General features: G+C 30.2%; 1 protein-coding gene across 1 annotated transcript in view; it reads right to left on the bottom strand.

Moving 5' to 3' along the window:
* The window catches only part of sip1 (septin interacting protein 1), a 44,000-nt gene extending 26,528 nt beyond the window's left edge, over window positions 1-17,472 (bottom strand). The window contains exons 1-3 of the mRNA XM_075372891.1: window positions 17,241-17,472; window positions 13,404-13,638; window positions 2,902-3,073 (exon numbers count right to left, since the gene is read on the bottom strand). Coding sequence (XP_075229006.1) covers window positions 2,902-3,073; window positions 13,404-13,638; window positions 17,241-17,349 — 516 coding nt within the window. The 5' untranslated portion in view covers window positions 17,350-17,472. The remainder of the gene's footprint in view (window positions 1-2,901; window positions 3,074-13,403; window positions 13,639-17,240) is intronic.
* Between the last annotated feature and the right edge of the window lie 2,389 nt (window positions 17,473-19,861).

Below are 19,861 nucleotides of genomic sequence, written 5' to 3'. Positions count from 1 at the left end.
TTATTAAGAAAGTGTAATGTTATATTATTTTCAACTTTGATGGTAAATTTTATTTTATTATTAAAATTGTTCAAATAATGTAATAATTGATTAATAGTTAATGTTATAAATTGTGTTAAATATAATTCCTAGTTAACAAAAAAGTTTTTTTAAAGCAAAAAAAAAATTTTTTAAAGGAAAAATTATTTCCTGTGGGACACAAATCAACAACCAAGGATATCAAGGGGAGCCCTACAATGCTTCGTTCAAAGGTTAAAAACATTTACCTTTATTTAACAAAAACTACACAAAGGAATGAAAACCCCAAAAATGTTATTTATATTATAGCCCATTTCATAAGGATTATTTCGGGGGAAAAAATTGTGATTATTCCTTTTCATTCTTGAGATAATGAATTTAACGCTAAATCATTTTTTCAGTATTTTAAAATCTTATAGATGCAAAAATAAAATATTTTTCTGCCAAAATCATAACACTTAGAAAAATGTTATATATTTTCCTCTAGAATCCCCCATAATTTAGACAGCAAAACTTGAAAATTTCACAGACTGGATGAAAAATAAACAAATGACAAATTATTTTATATTTACAGACGCATTTTGTCTTGTGACATCTGACTAGCAAAACATGAAAAACCTGAAAACTTTGAACGGTCATAATATGATAATGAAAAATTGAAATAACAATAAAATTGAAATTTGGTGTGATAACTTACCGCTATAGGTAGAACAAACAAAGTTTAATTAAAATCTGAGATGGTGGGCAAGCTGGTATGACTGAATTGACATGGAATGACTCGAGAGTCATCAATGGTCAACACAACACTACAATGAGGAGGTCTTTTCCTACAGAAGCGTACACATCCTGACCCCATACAGAAAGAAACCATGTGATGGTTTCGGTCACCAGCCACTCCCTCTGAACCTAGCCATTATGGACTTTAACAGAGGTCATCTTCAGTACCTCAGTAATGACATGTTTCAGTCTAGCCTAAGCCAGGATGCCACCGATGCGAATGTCAGAAGCAACATTCTCATTGGTGTACTACTAACAAACTCCAAACGAAGTCTCAAACAAGACCGAATGACTTTCTAAGAACAAAGGAACTGAACTCTATGTACCCAAAAGGTAAAGATGCGTTTGAAACACAACAAGATAACAACAAAAGCATAATAAGCACAAAAAAGGAAAGTCAAAGCAGAACATCACATTCCTTCAGCGATCCTTTCTTTTGGCAAATGTGTGATAAAATTTTCTACAATCATCCATTCGGCCCTACTTTTCCAATTAACACATAGATCAAGTGTCGACCCGCTAATATCAAGCCCCGAGCAATGGTCTCCGCGCGCATTAAGTCTTACCTTGCACATTCATATATCACATTATAAGTATCGTCCAATGATTCGCATTGTGGACACATACCAGAGTCCACCAGGCTGAATTTCTGTAGTTTGATCTAAAAAGTGCCATGCTCTGAAAGAAACTGCATTACATACTTGTTCGGTTGTACCCAAGAGGCATCCTGCAAATCAACAACATTAGGGAAAAAAATCATGCATATAATAACCACACTATGTCTCATCCCATCTGGCCTGCCACAGGGCAACATCATGCTGTTCTATCTCCTTTATTTTCACTGAAGTCAATTCACCTACCTAACTTCTTCACAACATAATGCTGTTACCTCTTAGATGCAATCAAGTAAAAGGTTTCACACCTGCGATCACCAAGATTGCCTCCTGTGAAATTGTAGAGTAACAACCTGTTACCATTAGCAATATGAAGTATTGAGCCATTAACAAAATATTTCTATAGCTTTTAAATTTTAGCCTATTCGCTCAAATAGGCACAGCATATAGCATAATTACCTTGTAGATGCCCTTATACGAGATACTTGTAGTCTTAAAATTAAGATCCCAATCAGGATTTACCACACATTGAATTCTGTAGAAGGCATTACAGGCCTTCCAAGCAATGTTTTGAAGGTGCCTCTTAAATTGTAATTTCTCGTCAAGAAACATCCCAAGATACTTTTAATCAGAAGTATCTTCAGCTCGTTTATAATAAATTTCAGAATACTTACAATGAACAGTTTAGTTACAATTTATACTTTCTGTCAAAACACATTTATATGATGAAACAAAGGAATTAGAATAATACTGTTCTTAGTTTTCGCAAAGCAAACTATTGTTTTAGCACTATCATAATCCTATTAAGTTATTACGTTAATCATATCACTAGATGGAAGCCTTCTAATATTGGCATGAAATGTTTTGTAAATATAACATCTTGACAGGATTTAATAAAAAAGTACTACAAAATATAACGAGTATGAAAGTAATCATGGAATTATTAATGGCAGAATAATAAAGTGAGATAAAACAGGACTTAAGTAGGTGTAGTGGCATAACTAACAGAAAGAAACTGCACCATTTATAAACAGATACATATTAAAATCTCTTATCATATTTTTTATAAAGTATAAAATATGTAATAAACATAAGTGTCACAAGAATAATTCAAAAGAAATAAAAAAATATTAGACATGCTGATCATACCTAAAAATGTATAATCTAATGACAGTATATCTTAAGTCTTCAAACTAGATTTCGGTATCTAATTAATTCAACAAAATACATTAATCAGAAATTGTACTTTATCATAATAAAAATGACCATTAAAAAATCAACATACATTTTCTGTTTCAAATAACAAATCTAACTCGATGAGTTGCATATACAACTCTATAACAATTAAAGCATTAAAATGATATAACAATATTTAATTTATCTTTAACAAACAAAAGAAAAATAAATAACAATAATAATAATAATATTAAAGAGGTTCTTTGTTACAATTTTAATGATTTAATAAAGTTAATTGGTTATATTTTATTCTCACCTGAAGTAATAATTTTGCTCCTATCCCTTTGGTATGTTTCTCCCAATTACCAACTCCTTTCCTAGCTAAAGTATCATCAAACATAAATCTTTTTTTACGTAACCCAGCAATATCTCCACCCATCTTATCCAACGTCAAACTGTGAAATGATTTTCCAGTCGATTCATCTTCACTAAAAAGTGTAAATTCAAGAAAAAAAAGTCAGAAATACATTTTACATTAAAAAATACATGGAGTAGATGATTTACTATCCTAGAAGTAAATAACTTGCTTTTATATATATATATATATAAAAAAAAAAAAAAAAAAAAAAAACAGAGAAAAGCCCAATTTTCTTTTTTACTTACATTACTAGAGCTAATAAATCTATATGTGAATTGTTATAATGGACTTTTGGTTTTTATCTTCAAAAGACTTCTAAAGTTCAGAAGAATATCTTAATTTAATATCTTTCAAAATTAAGGGTCTTACTTGTTATATGATCACCACTTCTACAGTGACTTAAATTTTTACTTACTTAAGCTAATTCATTGTGAATATTTTTAACGATGAACAAAAGTTTACTAGTTAAAAATTTATTAGAAAATATTAAGATTAATATAATAATATGTTTCTATGAAAAATACAAATACATAACCATTTATTTAAAAATGAACAAAAATTAAAATTGATAACCTATAAAAAAAAACCAAGATAAAATGAAGTGAAAGTAATTGATTGAAAACAATGTGTGAACTAGAAGTGGTAGTCGTATAACCAGTACAACTTTATGAATAAACCAATAACCTCTATAAATAAAAGTTAATATTTTTGAACATCTTTTACTTCATTCTCTTTGGCCTAATAGCACAGCTTGTACACATTATATTTTCTGTTTTTGGCAGGTTGAAGAGCACATCTGGCACTCAGTAACTATGTGATTAAAAGTTCACAGCTTTTTTATTTTTCATCCTACTTTCATATAAAAGCCTTTTTCTGGATCATAGACTTTCCAGATAAGTATGATCAATGAAACAAAAAAATTGTTCATAAGTTATGGAGAATGAAATTTTTACATAAACCTTATAATGAGATGAATGTTTATTATCAAATAAAGATTTTTTTTATATTACCCTTGCGAATGTAAAATTAATGAACTGTTTAATAGGATAAAAATATGTATCTCCATAAACTACAGTTAATCAGATTAATCAGAACATGTGTAAAATCATGAATGATATATTATGGGATGACTAAAATAATATTATACATTCCAAAGTAGAAAAAAAAACTTTATGCAAGTTAAACGAAAAAAAAACCTTATAAAATTCATCTTAATTTAATAAACTTAATTTACTTAAATAAAAAAAAATCTAAATTTAACATCTTGCACCAACTGATAGTGAAAATTCTATGACTAAAAGGGTTAGTGCATGTATCAGATGCATATATATTTATTTTTGAAGAGCTTTCCCATCAATTTATTTTAAATAAAATGATTTTATTTTATAGGAAAATATATTACTCTGTTGATTTTTAACCTGAAATTATTTTTTTTATTATATGTAAATAAATAAATGCTTAAATAACTTTCATTAATACCTTCTGCATTGTGATTTATTTTGTATAATTAGTATCTTCATATATTTACTAGCCAGTCAGGGCTTGCTTCACTTGCTTGACCAACTGGCCAGAGGGCTGTTGGTCAGGCGAGTGATATAAGTGCGTCAAGGGTCCAGAGGACCCTTGACACATTCATATCCTCATGTTTGTGAGAATATTAAGTATTTTACAGATATTCATTCAAGAAAAAAGATTAGTAATTTTACTTAATAATATTTCTGTTGTCATGCTGACAGAAATACAATGAAGTAAAGGACTAATATGTTTACATATTATATCAAGAGAAGGGGTTTTTTATTTGGGATAAACAAAAAAAATTACCTGTTCTATTAAATTTTTTTTTTTTTTATTAAATTACCTGCTACTAAACTTTTACCCATGTTACTTGCCATAACTAACAAAGTTTTTAGATATATTTCATCTCAAAAAAATATATATATATGTAGTAGTAGGGGTGTAAATCTTCTGGAATGGAAAAAGGTAAATTGAAAATCCTTGGATTTTATTAGGGAATTAACCGGATGTTCAAGACTCCATGTGGTGCACCTGGATAGGAGAGGGATGTAGGATCTCTCTGAACTAAAGTGGAAGAACCCTGAGTGTTACTACTCGGTTTACTGTGAGGATACAAGGTAACCTGCCCTCCCAAACCAACTTCAACTTGTAGGGATGATGAAAAGTCAATCAATGATTGACTTTTCAAGTGTGATTAGGTCTTGGATTCTGGGGAACCTAAACCCTCATGCTCAGAAGTATCAGAGCTTCCTGGCAAACCTTTAATTACAATTATGCAATTACTAAACTAAAAACTAAGACAAAACAGTTCTTGGCAATGTTTAACGTCAACACACTTACACAGATTGGCAAGCTAAAATAACTTACTGTCAAGCTTGATGCGAAAAATACACAAACAACAGCACAACAAGAAATTTGATTTGGGGACAAACTTCATATGGACTCGGAAAATTACAGGATTTACAAAGGAAAACCAGTCATCACAAACAGCGGTGGAGTAACGATTTTAGGAACACCTTTTGCAGTAAGAAAAAACATTACAGGAAGTATAATTAATTTTTCATCAATATCAGAAAGAATTTCAACACTATCCTTCAGATAAGGAAATAAAGGATATGCATTAATGCACATGCCCAATGAGTAAGGATAATAGAGCTAATCCAGATAAAATAGAAGCACTTTGGGAACAATTAGAAGACACATTACATCTAAAATTCAACATCACATCAAGATTTTAGTTGGTAATTTTAATGTCCTAGTAGGAAAAGGAAAGAAATTTAGGTGCATAGTGGGAGACTATCCGGCCCACAGAACAAATGAAAACAAGAAAGACTCATCTGATAAGATTCACCTTCTGTGAAATCTTTAATCTTATCCTGATGACAATGTACTTTAAAAATATACTCAAGAACAAAAAGACATGGGTCGCACCTATTACAAAAACAGGAGAATTTAAAATAGATCATGTCGCTATAACTAGGAAAAATCAAAAAGAAATAATGAACACCAAGGATAAAAAGGGATTAAGTTAGATTTAGATCACTACCTAACAATAATTAAAGTAAAATTTCAACCCAATAAATCCAAATCCAAACTACTTAAAAAACCCAGAATAAATACAGAAGCTCTCAGTTATACAACAAAAGAGTATTTAAAAAGAATAAACCAAGCATAACTAAGAACGGATTGGAACGAGATCAAAGACAATTTATAATAGTAACTTCTTCACATAAAATTTTTATATCTGTAATGCCCAAGTAAGCCTTGGATATCAGACAACAATAATGGTTAACCATCAAATTTTTATTTCATAGTTATGTCTCTGAACTTTATTTAATGAAACTTAAATAATTAAAAAATAGAAAACAAATAACACCTCAAAAAATATCCTTTTACACGCTATTAAGTGTCACACCAGACTAGATCTATAAAGAAATAGTGACATTCTATGAATGCTGATTTTTTTAATTAGAAACAAGACTGTTAGAATGCTGATGTGTGAATATTAATGGATAATGAACAACGTTCATTTACTTCTGTAAGGTTTATGGGGAAAAACTGAAAAAAGAGTAGAGGAAATGGCAAGTAAATTTACAGGGACCAGAGTAAGCCTATATACTTGGAAGATAAGGCTAGTCAAATGCAAGGTGATAAATTACCTCACATACCATTGTTGTTGGTGATAGTGTCACTGTTGTATTAGTGGTGGGAGGAGTTCAGACGAGCAACTAGTCAGTCGCATATTAACTGCGATCCTAGTTGCCGGCTCTGCTCGATGCAGTTAAACAGATATTTGTCATTAATCATTGTCAATACATCATACTTTTTTGTTACAGTGTGTTTATTTTTTTATCACCTCATAATTACAAACCCGGTGGAATTGAAACAGTACCAATTACACATAATTAACAACATAGTCCACTTTTTATTGCAATCTTGTCTTGTTATTCAACATGTTTTGGTCCTCTAGGTCAGGTTTGGTAAAACTTTTAGGATTTTGTGAGTTTGATACATCAAAAAGTTGCAAATACCATGCATCAAATAACTTGTTATGCAAATCGTGCAAGCAATATATTACAAATCATAAAAAACTATATTCAGTATTTTATACCATTCTTATTAAATTATGTCATATCGAATCGATATCAATTTTATTCTGCGAATTGCTATAGCATGTAACTAGCCATCGAGTCGCCACCTTATCAATGCTTGCCTGCAGTTATTAAGCATCATTAATTAATTGTGTTCAGCTAAGTCACTCTTAATTACATTTTTATTTCAATGTTATTCCACGTTTACTCTTCAAACTCTCATTATTCCTAACAACAAATTATTATTTTCCTTGCGCTGTATTCCTGTCAAACAGTCATGATCTACTTTAATTACTCTTAGAATTTAAGCAAATTAATCTCTTTAAAATTTTTAATCTGTAATTTGTAGAATTTTGTTTTAATCATGGACAAAGATGGAAATAAGAACCTTATTAATCAAAGAGGCATAATAAAAGCTACCCTAACAAGAATAAGTACTTTTGTAAACAATCCGAGACATCGTTTGAATACCCTACCATTGTATATAAAATATTATAGATTACCTAAAATTCAAAAGGAATTTGACACCGTTCAGAATAATTTAGAATTGAATGACAAAGAGGATGAACACTCAAACTGTAGGGTACAGTTTGAAGATTGTTAGAAATGGTCTTAGGAATAGAACAAATCAAATAACAGCCTAATCAATCATTTACTGTATCAGATTTGGTAACCATTATAGACATTTACCTATTCACTTACCAACAATAAAAATACAGTGTTTTAATGGCGATTAAACACTGTTGTATCATTTTAAAGATACATTCAAAAGCCTAATAGTGAATGTACATTCTTTAACTAACATCCAGAAAAATCATTTATCTTCTCACTTCACTTGAAGGAAAAGCAAAACAACTTATTCGAAATATTCTGTTGACGAACGCTAACTTTAATAATGCATACAAACTATTATGCAGTCATTATAACAACAAAAAACTAATTGTTTCTAGGCATGTCAAAGCTCTTTTCACACTGCCATCAACTAATAAGGCTTCATCAGCGAATTAAAGCATTTAATCAATGAATTAAAATAATTGTGAGGCTATAACAGTGTTAGATATAGAAGTTTCATTAGAAAAGCTATTGTTGGCTCAAATTGTTCTTATAGGGTCGATTTATCTACTTGAACTCAATATGAAATGTCTTGTGATGATTAAGAAATTTCTAATTTAGATAAATTAATTAAATTTTTAGAAAAGAATTGTGAGACAGACCAAATTATTATAAACAGCAGTGATGATAATTACGATTCACACATACTACCATGTAAAGTTAACAAAACCAAGTCAGCATCTAAACCAAATTATTGTACATGTCAACTAGTCATAATTGTATAGTGTGCAAAAAAACCTCATGTTATTTATAAATGTCCGAAATTCTTGCTTTTAAAATCAAATGAACAGTATGAGGTAGCTAAACATAAAAACTTATTCCATTAACTGTTTAAAATCTAAACATAAATTCAAAGAATGTAAATCTACTACCCACCTCATTTTAAATGTAATGCATGACATCAAACAATTCTTCATTTTAACGAAGCTCATGTCGAATGTAATTTAAATTCACAACCAAGTGCTAATAACAAGCAATCAAACCAATACCAAGGCAAAACAATTTGTTCTGCTAACAAACAGAAACAACCCTAAATATTGCCAACAATTGCACTTGTAAAAGTACAGGACAGTTGCAGTTGCAAACAACCTAACCACGTAATTTCGACCCTTTGATAACTACCCTATACATGTTACTTGCAGGTAAATTATCCTACTGAAGACTTACTACAATGTTTGAAACTGAGATGCTAAAAAAAAAAACCCAGTTCCTATTGAATCTTTTAACAGCTTGACATCAAAACACAGAGCTTGGAAGGATAATAAGTGGTAAATATAATACAAATATATACAACAAATCTTACAATCACAGTCTATTATTCATCATTACATTTGATTGGATGAACAAGTCCAAAGATTCTGGCAGATTGAAGAAATTACCTCACCTTCGTGGTCAAAGGAAGAAAACCTTTGCAAATCACATTTTAGCAAAAATATAGTGAAGGATAATAACAAACATTTTATTGTAAGATCCATCTTCTTTAGGCGAGTCTAAATCAATGGCGATGTCCAGGTTACAATTTCTCAAAGGGAGACAGAATCACAACACTAAGTTAAACAAGATTACCATCAGTTCCTGAAGCAATACAAAATGTTATGTCATATGCAACTTGCCAAACCAGCTAAGGAAAATGAAACCACATGTTACTTATCTCATCTGCAGTGTTTAAGAGAGAACATGTGTGTTTGTTGAACACACATGTTGTCTTTGATGCTTTTTGTTAATCAAGCAAAAACACATCATTAAATGTCATTCTTCATGTGGGCCTCACAGTACAAGATCTGTGCTCAATTATGCTTTGCTTTCATACACATAAAATTGCCTTTATTGCAGACATCAATAAAATGTACAGGCAAATACGAGTTGATCCTCAGGATTATAATTTTCAGCGCATAATATTGACAGAAAATAGTGATAAGACAGTTCGTGAATACCAACTAACCACAATCACATATGGTACATTATCGGCCCCATTTCTGGCAACAAGATGCCTACTGCAACTTGCAATTGAAGAATCCCATTGATATCCAGATGCAGCTGAAATCCTTGAACATGACTTTGATGTCGATGACTGCATTTCTGGTGTGGAAACTATAGATGAAGCCATAAAGCTGCAATGTCATCTCCAGGAACTCTTAAATGCTGGTAGATTCCCTATTTGCAAATGATCAACAAACAATAAGGAATTCTTAGATGTAATTCAATTGGAACCGAGGGAAGTGCTGCATTCACTGAGCATTGATGGCAGTGATACAGTTAAAACACTTGGATTACTGTAGATACCACTGATGACCAACTTCAAATGGTCTGTATAGTTAGTACTGAAAGCAAATATTTTCAAGCAAAACCCGCTAAAAGAAACATTTTACCTACTATTGCATCAATTTTTGATCCTCTAGGACTAATAGCTCCAGTAATTATAATTTGTAAAACATTTGTACAATGGATTTGGCAAGAAAACCTGGGATGGAATAATACCTTGCCTGAACACTTACAGTAATCATGGAAAAATAATCATCAATATCTATCTTCCGTGAATAAAAGCAAAATTGACAAGCTAGTCTTGGCAAATGATAAATGTTATAACTTAAAATTGCTGGATTTTCAGATGCCTCTGAAAAGACATATGGAGGTATATTACTTTCGCCATTGAATCAAAGATTCTTAACATCATCAACCTCAGCTTTGCTCAAATCTACCTATGGACAGGTTCAAATCGTATTAGCCTGGTTAAATAAGTGTCCTTTGTCATGGAAAACTTTCGTAGAAAATAGGGTAAGTTAAATTCAAGAAAATATGCACGTACAGGATTGGAATCATGTACATTTGAAATGTAATCCAGCTGATTTGTTAACAAGAGATCTTGATGCTTAAGATCTTATCAACAGTTCGCTTTGGTGGAATGGCCGAGAATGCTTAACTCACAACCAATTAACGTGGTCAACTTCAACAAAACTATCAGAAGAGGAGAATATTCATGAGCAAAAATATACGGTTAATTTAATTCTGTACAAACTGATAACAATTTTATTTCAAAAAATTTGTGATTACAAAGAACTATTGCATACTATATGTGATTTATAATACATTATAGAATAGCCTGTGACTACAGATCTAATGATGAATTATCTGTTTCTGAGATAGATACAGCTTTAATTTATTTATATAATAGTTTCCACTTACCAACAATCTCTAATAGTATGATCGAGTGTTTTCAGATTAGTAATCCATCTTCAGGAACATTGATCTGTTATAATTATAATAATTTACTTCACATACCATTAATTATATTAACTTGAATTTTAAAAACAAAAATTATACATACAACAATTGATCATCAATAGGTACAACAATGTCAACGATATCCGTCATGTCAGTAAGAAGGTCTCAATCATTATAAAAGATAACAGGATAACATTGAGTTTATTTTACCTTTTGACAATCAATTGTTATATTTAAAATTTTTGTTTTTAAATTCAAGTTGGTATAATTAATGATATGCGGAGTAAATTATTATACTTATAATACATCAATGTTCCTGAGGATGGATTACTAATCTGAAAACACTCGAACATACTATTAAAGATTGTTGGTAAGTGGAAACTATTATATAAATAAATTATATATCAATACCTATCAGCCATGATTAATAAAATTAACAGCTTTAATTATATGCATTAAAATAAGTCAGCAAAATTGTTATTTTCTGGTGATATCTGCACTTACTAGTGGAGACCTATTGCCCACCAAAAATTAGATTCGTAAGCTGCATCCATTCATTGATGGTTGTGGAATACTCAGAGTTGGAGGTCGCTTACAAAAATCAGATACCTTTTGCATCCGAACATCAAATTATCTTATCACCATCATCTTACACGTCTCATAGAGAAAACAAACACTGTAGATTACTACTACAAGCTCGTCCATAGTTATTGATCGCATCAATTTCAATGAAATATTAGTTACCGACTATATTCATTGTACTGCTAAACAAATTCTTCATAACTGTATAATGTGCTTTAAATTAAATTCATCAAGTAATTCTCAATTAATGGGAACTTTACCTTCTCATTGACTCCATCCGTCTCGAGCATTTCTTAATGCCAGTGTTGACTACGCTGATCCCTTTTTTTTAAATTAAAACACGAACTCAGCGATCAAAAACAAAGGTGAAAACTTATATTGGAAGTTTTGTTTGCCTTGCAACAAGAGCTATTCATCTTGGACTAATAAGTGACTAACTACTGAAGCATTTGTGGCATGTAGAGGAAAATGCCTCAATATTTAGTGACAACAGTATCGATTTCATCCATGCACATCATGAGCTTCATGAGTTATATAAATATTTTAAAGATAATCAACATGAGGTATCAACAGCAGCCTCTCGGAATCATGTCAGTGGGACTTCATACCACAGTATTCTCCCCATTGTGGCAGAATGTGGGAGGCAGGTGTGAAGTCAATGAAATACCATCTCAAATGAGTAGCGGGGAATAACATTTTAACATTTGAAAAAATGCCGCCTACTTTGCTCACTCAAATAAGAGTCATGCTTAAATTCTAGACCTTTATCTAAACTCTCAGATTAATCAATTAGAAATATCCTACCTTGCTCCTGGACATTTCTTAATTGGTGAGCCTTTAACCAGTATCCCTGATCCTGATCTAACTGACTTAGCTGTTTACAGGTTAAATCGTTGGCACAGTTTTCAACAAATGGCTCAACACATCTGGTGAAAATGGTCAGCTATCGCAACTCTCTTCAGCAGCGCCAAAAATGAATAACTGAAGAAGCTAACCTTTAACATTGGAGATGAGGTTCTAATAAAGGAAGACAACATCCATTCCTATGTTAGAAGCTGAGTATTGTGGAAGAAATGCATGCTGGATCTGATAATCTTGTGCGAGTGGTGACGTTACAGAATAATCAAGACACTCTTAAAAGACAATTGCCAAATTGGTTTATCTGAAAATTTAAACATCTCGAACAACTCAGTTATGAACCAAAATTAACAAAGTGTTTTTAATTATTATGATTTGTAACATGTTTGTTGTTATCAGTGATACATACTATCATGTAGTTTACCTTTTATAATCATTTTATTGTATTATCTTAACCTTACTGATTTTTATTTATAACTTTGTTATCTTTTCGAAGTGAATATTATCACCTTAGCACAACAAAAAAATATTTTTTGATGGTCGGCATGTTGGAGATAGCGCCACTGTCATATTAGTGGAGGGAGGCATTCAGATGAGCAAGTAAGTCGTATATTAACACGATCCTGGATGCCTGCTTCGCTCAATGCAATTATATGGATATTTGTCATTAATCGTTGTCAATACTTCATACTTTTTTACAACAGTATGTTTGTCATCTCGTCATTACAAGCCTGCCAGGATTGAAGCATTACTTCTAACACATAATTAACGATACAGTCCATATTTTATTGCAATCTTATATCTTGTTATTCAACAATTAAGAGTATCTTACCTGACCTTAATATACCATCCAAATCTCTATCTTGATTACAACTTATATTTAAAATCATTAAACATTACACTAGAAATTGTCTTCAACCTTTATTCAATAGAGGCCATCTGTTTATTTACCTTGATAAATAAAATTAAAATATTAAGACAAAAATGCATTCTTCAAAATGGAATTTAGTTATAACAAACCTGGACGAACTGCTACCTCTGCCAAATGCAGCACGTTGATCTTCTTCCTTTTCTTCTTCTTCATCGTTATCATTATCTTTTAATTCCTCTTTTGGCTTACCAGCCTGTTGGACTCCTCCAGCAACAAAACTAACCGGTGCTGTGTATGATTTCTTATGACCACCGAGAGATTTTTTAAATGATGGCCTACTACTAGGACCTTCATCTCCACTCTCCTCATCAGGTGCCCATATACCTAAAAAAACATAAAAACTTAATTAAATAATGGCATTCAAATCAATAATATAAAAGCACTAACATAAAAGAAATTAGTTGCAGTTTTTATTACTTAAAATACGCATTATATAATTATAAATAATATACAATGTATATTAAATGATATTATAATGTACGAAGTACAATTTAAATAATCTACAATGTATATTATAAATCTACATTATATAATTATAACAGGGCCGTATTATTATTACTCTAATCCATTTTATTTGTCTTGTTTAAATGCTTAAACAAATAAAAACTGTTGCAAATCCTTTATTTTTCATTTTTCACAAATATTCAAAGTTACACTTACGTGTGTCAAAAGTAACTGTTAAGCTTTACTTTTAAATTACAATAAATATAAATATTAAAAAAATTAAATAATAAATTACATGAGAAATAAATTTCACTTGCCCACAATAAATATAAAGGTTCTAATTTGTATTACAGATTAGAACCATGTATATTACTTGTATGTACTGTTAGTAATGAAGAAATATAATTTTATTCAAACAATTTATGTTGTCCATTATAATTTCAAAACGAGCTGCCGTTTTGATAATTACTCTAATCAGGTATAATTTTATATTTCTTCAAATTAGTGCTTATTTTTGAGGTGAATAAAAACAACATCAAAAGATTATCCAAACTTTTGATTAGCACCAAAAGATTTTCATGGAGACTTCTATATCAGTTAGTAGCAGGTTTAATACTTGGCAAGGATCTGGCTTTTTTTACATATCATTTTATCCATCTTGTCTCCTTGATAATATAAAAAGTGGCCAAAAAACCCCTTTCCAAATAAAGAAATAAACAATAACTGTTCAGATTTAATATTTTTACACATAAAACTTACATCTGTATGTACTTCATTGTCTGCACAGTTTTATCAATCACAAAGTGTGTTGTACATTTTCTTCTACGTTGAATAATCAAAGTCATAAAGATAATCTCAGACAGTAGTTTTCAGTTCACCAACATTCCTCAGTCTCAAAAGGGAGATTTTTCTAAGATTATGTGACAAATGAAGTTGTCGTAGCTTAAGTCAGGAGTTCTGGTGGTCACTAAATTTTTGAGCCTCTACCAAACTATTACCCTTCAAAGTGTTCATTTAAAAAGCCTCTTACTGACTTCAAATAATGAGCTGGAGCTCTTTCTTGCTATAAAATGACAGTTAATTCATACCAACCAATTGAAGCTGAGAAATAAAACAATTTCAAGCACATTAAGGTATGAATAACTGTTACTCTAGTATTGACGTTAAAAAAGTATGGTCCTATCAGTAACGGTGAGTAGTCTTATGTTATCAACATAAAAGTGGAATTTTCTTTACATGATATATGCCTATTGAGATCTATTATTCATGTATATGGTGCGGTTTAAATAAAAGATCTTTTTTCATTACTTGCTTTAGTGTTGAGCAAGGAATAGATAGTTCTGAAGACTTTTGCCTGGTTGAGATTGTATATGGTATTCCTCAATAATATCAGAGCTATTCAATTGATTCAAAGGATGTACAGATCGTTTCAAATCAAGGACTGCCAAGGTGAAAAGGTTTTTTCTCCCCCACTTCTGAGGTGTTACTACTGATGTTGTTTACTTACCAAAACACTGAATGAATCTGTCTTCAAAGTTTTCATTCATATTTGTATGTTCTTTCACCTAAACAAGCATACTGCAATATTTGCTTTTTTTAAACTGAATACTTGCTTGTGTTGACCATTTTAACTTAGCAACGCACAAATCGAAATTCTCACTAAACACCTGGAAATAACATCAATTTCTAGCAAACCAGCCACTATTAAGCAGTTGATAACCGTTACAATCACCTGATGACATGCAATGTTGCCAACCTGTATGTGATGTGATTGTAAAGTTTTAAGACAGATGTTGCCTCTCCTCAATTCGAGACTAAGTTGCTTGTGGGTGTAGAAGGTGAAGTCCACCTTTTGTTCTTGAAACATCCTGCAAAGATCAATGTGAAATCTTTGTTCAGAAGAGTGGCATCCTGGCAAATGAAGGTATGTTTTCGGTTCTCGGCAGGATTATTGATTTCTTAAAATGGATGAAAAAACGTCATATGAATTTGTGTCAAATTTTGTTTGAAAACCAGGAAATCAGCTTTGGAGACTAATGACCTCTCAAAAATGCTTTTGGGGATAAATATATGAGCAGATAACATGTTTTTATCTCAATCAACAGATTCAATGATAGCCATGAACTAGTCAAAGATAATCCCCTGTCCTTTAACTTCAAAAATCAACGAAAACATTGTGAAAATTTGTGATTTAGTGCGCTTTGACTATAGACTAACAATTAGGAAGGTAAGTAGATACTGAATTTAAGTTTTCCAGTCAATTTTAACTGAAGAGTTGAACATGCATAGAGTGTTTGTAAAATTTATTCCAAAATTGTTAAAACAATATAGACTGTTGACGCAGATTTGTTAAAAAGGGTAATTACAGGTGATGTATCGTGGATTTATGGGTATGATCCAGAAACAAAAGGCATAATCATAAAAGTGGAAGGGGCCAAGTTCGCATGAAATGACATGTTTTGAGTCCTCCACCACGACAACAAACCGGCTCATCACAAGTTCTCAAATGCAAAATTTTTGGCTAAATTCCAAATTCCTGTGCTTCAGCAACCCCCCTATTCCCCATCCCTTGATGACATCTACCTTTTCCTAAATTGAAATTTTCACCAATTTGAACAATTTATGATATACAGGCAGATATGGAAATGTTCTTACCCCAAAACGAAAATTTCCAAGAGTAAAAACACTGTGCAAATCTGTGTTCAGTCAGACGGGGGATACTTTGGTGGAGATCTATCACAATATCCTGTATGTAATTCCACTTTGAATAACAAGCCCAGTCTTAAAACTTTCCAATATACCTCATATGCTATACCATGGAAAGGGACTTTGTGGACAATCTGTAAACATGAATAATATATAACAATCAGAGATTGTCACAATAATAAAAATAATTCTTATAACCAATTTTAGGCATAAATAAATATATCAAATTGCTAACTCAATATGTAATAAAAGAATGGTTGTATAAATACAAAATAACTCGCACTAGGAGTAGTTTCATTCATAACTGGAAAAGAACATAATTAAAAAAAAACAATTTGTATATATTTTAACACAGAAATCTATTTTAATACTGACTAGACAAATGTGCTAATAAAACCTGGCAGATTAACCAAAAAATTTCATTTTTGGTTGTAAAGATGTTGCAAATGAAAAAAGTTCTGAGAAATGTAGAAAAATCTACATGAAACCAACTAATCTGTGTTGTTCAATCAGTTAATTTGGTAAAAAAATGAGACAAAATCATTATGGGTGATACTTGAAAACATAAAGTAAAGACTTAGATATTAATATACACGAATATCAACTCCGGGTAGAAATGAAAGATAAATTGAACAAATTCAAATAAAGCAGTTTATAAAATAATTATTAAATGAAAAATGTCTGGATTAGAAAATTAAAAAAAATGTCGTAACATATGCACGGGACCTGTAAAGAAACCTTTTTCAAACAATATTTTTTATAATATAATTGCTTACCATATATAAGTTGGTTTTTTGTTAGTCTTCTATGTCCTCTATTAATATTAAATTCATTGGCTAAATCATAGTCCGTAATTTCAAACCTCTCTACTTCATCATCAGACATTCTTCCAATCTAACCTTAAATTATACAATAAAATAATAAATTACAATAAAATTACTTAAAGCCAAGATAACAACACGAAAACACAACCATAGCCTAACTCGGCAACTAACGTAACCAAACGTATTAACGTTTCTTCAATCCGTACCAACGGAGCAACTATAATCTATCTTGGTCATAAATACTTTTTTATTGGTTGTAATATATAATTTTTAATTAGTTTTAAATACAAGACATCTAGATAAATATAGTGTAATAAATGCATTAAACATATTTATTTTTATATTATAATTATTTATTGGTTTATTCTTGCTTTATATAATTTTTTTGTTATTTTTCTAAATTTACATTCAGAAATTGTAAATTTTATATTCTAAGTAATATATTTTGTGTAAATATTATATTTGTTTGTTATTTTATTAAGCGAACAAAAAACTATATTCTACCAATGAGTTTAAATATTCATAATTGGCGAACATGTTACATCCTGCAATTTTTGGTGTAAGAACTTCCAAGTATAATTAATCGTTTGAAAGTTGTAAGTTTTAAATTTTAAGGTGTACTTTTTAAGGAAAATAATTTAAACATGTTTGAAATTACAGGTAATATGAGAAACAATTTAATTTACGATTCTTTATTCTTTATTTTTTGTATCTTCAGGCAGAGTAAGATTACTAATGCGAAATTTAAATTTGTCATCAAACTGTTTTCTTGTACTAACATAATCTACTGTTTAAACATATTTCTAAACTTTATTAACCAATTTTCAAAAATATATGGAGATTTTTATTACAAAGTAATTCTTCATTGCTATTTTATACAACTCTTTTCTTCAATAGAGTTATCAGGGGTACTGTTAATGATGAAACTTAAGCCTAAAGTTTCCATATTTATAATTACTAACAAAAAATAGTAATTTTAAATAACTAATAATAATAAAATCGATAAACAGAAATAAACTGTTACTGTTTGTATCGACAATCATACAAATTTTGTTTTTGGAAAGTAGGTTATTATATTACTTTTAAAACTACAAACAAAATACTTAATATTATGGATGGATGTTAACTAACAGAATGCTAATAAACAATAATAAAGGAGTATTATTAATAAAATTAAACCTGAGGTAAAAGCTTAAATAGTAACTAAACTGTACAGACTAAATACACATTAACACAGATATAAAAAACATAATAGAATTAATCTTTGCAAACTACTTCATAGAAACTGAATGCACTGACTGAAATTACCAGTGTGCAGATTTTATTCAAAGTTCATAAAAACTGAGATTTCAACAAACTTGAACAACAGGTTAATTTATAAACACAATACATGTGACATAAATAACCTTTTAAAACAGTCAAAGAGTTGTAAGTTAATATCAAAGAACTATTAACAGTGCAAAACTATAAATAGCATATAAAAAGAACAAAACTATATTGACCAAGTATGTTATTTAACTATGCATGAAATATGATTTTTGTTCGCTTAATTAGTACTGATAGATGAGGAAATACAATTTCTATGTAAATCTTAAAACATTTATGTTTTACTATGGTAATCAGCATACTTTAATGATTGCTTATATCATCTCATTTTCAATAATCTTTTATCATATAGAAAGTTACTACACCAATTTTTTGAGTTATTATTATTATTGTTATCATTATTTTTTGAGGTATCATTGTATTGTATTTTTGTAAATTCATGATAAATCATGGTTTTAGATTATAACTTTATTTTGAATTTTTATTATTTACTACTATAACTTTGAAAGGGAAATTTAAAAAAGTGTCAAAGAGAACCATTTTAAGAATATTTATAACAACACATAATATGGTTATAAAGTTCTGCCACACTTGGCTGAGATCATTCCAGTTATCTCTAATTTGCTGTTTCAAGTGGTAGGTTTCATTGATGGGTACTATGATCACATTTTTTATTTTAAAATACCATAGTAAAAGCTTGCAGGAGTAAGATCAAACTACCTTAGAGACTAGTGCTTCTATTCACTGCATCAGATTTATTTATTAATGGCATAAGCCAATTCACAAAAATGATCAGAACAATTCACAAAATCATGTCCATTGTTAGGGAAATATCTCTCAATGAGATAATGAGAATGTAGTTTGGGGTATTCCATTTTAATTCAACAAATGATTAGTGCATTACTATTTTTGATTTTGATGATATTTGGTATATGATAACTACCCACCTTGCGGTGGCCAAAAAATATTTTTTAATATTTTTAGAAAATTTTTTCTTGAGTAATAGATATTTTCTAACTCTCCAACAGGTAAAAGCAGCCATTTTTGTCACTTTTTCCATGAGCTATAGCATTCTTATTTTACATCGTACAGAGGGTCAAAAAGGACTTTTTGGAAAGAGTAAATATGAAACTTCATCCTAGTGTATTCAAAATTAATTTTGTTACATAACCAAATCTTGTAATGTTTACTGAAGTTGCGTTTACAAATTGTTGTTTTTTTTCAAATTTTGTGCCCAAAATAAATAA

The sequence above is a fragment of the Lycorma delicatula genome, chromosome 8 (genome assembly GCF_047948215.1).
Source record: "Lycorma delicatula isolate Av1 chromosome 8, ASM4794821v1, whole genome shotgun sequence".
In the NCBI taxonomy this organism is placed as follows: Eukaryota; Metazoa; Arthropoda; class Insecta; order Hemiptera; family Fulgoridae; genus Lycorma; species Lycorma delicatula.
This window is presented reverse-complemented; position numbering and strand designations above follow the sequence as displayed.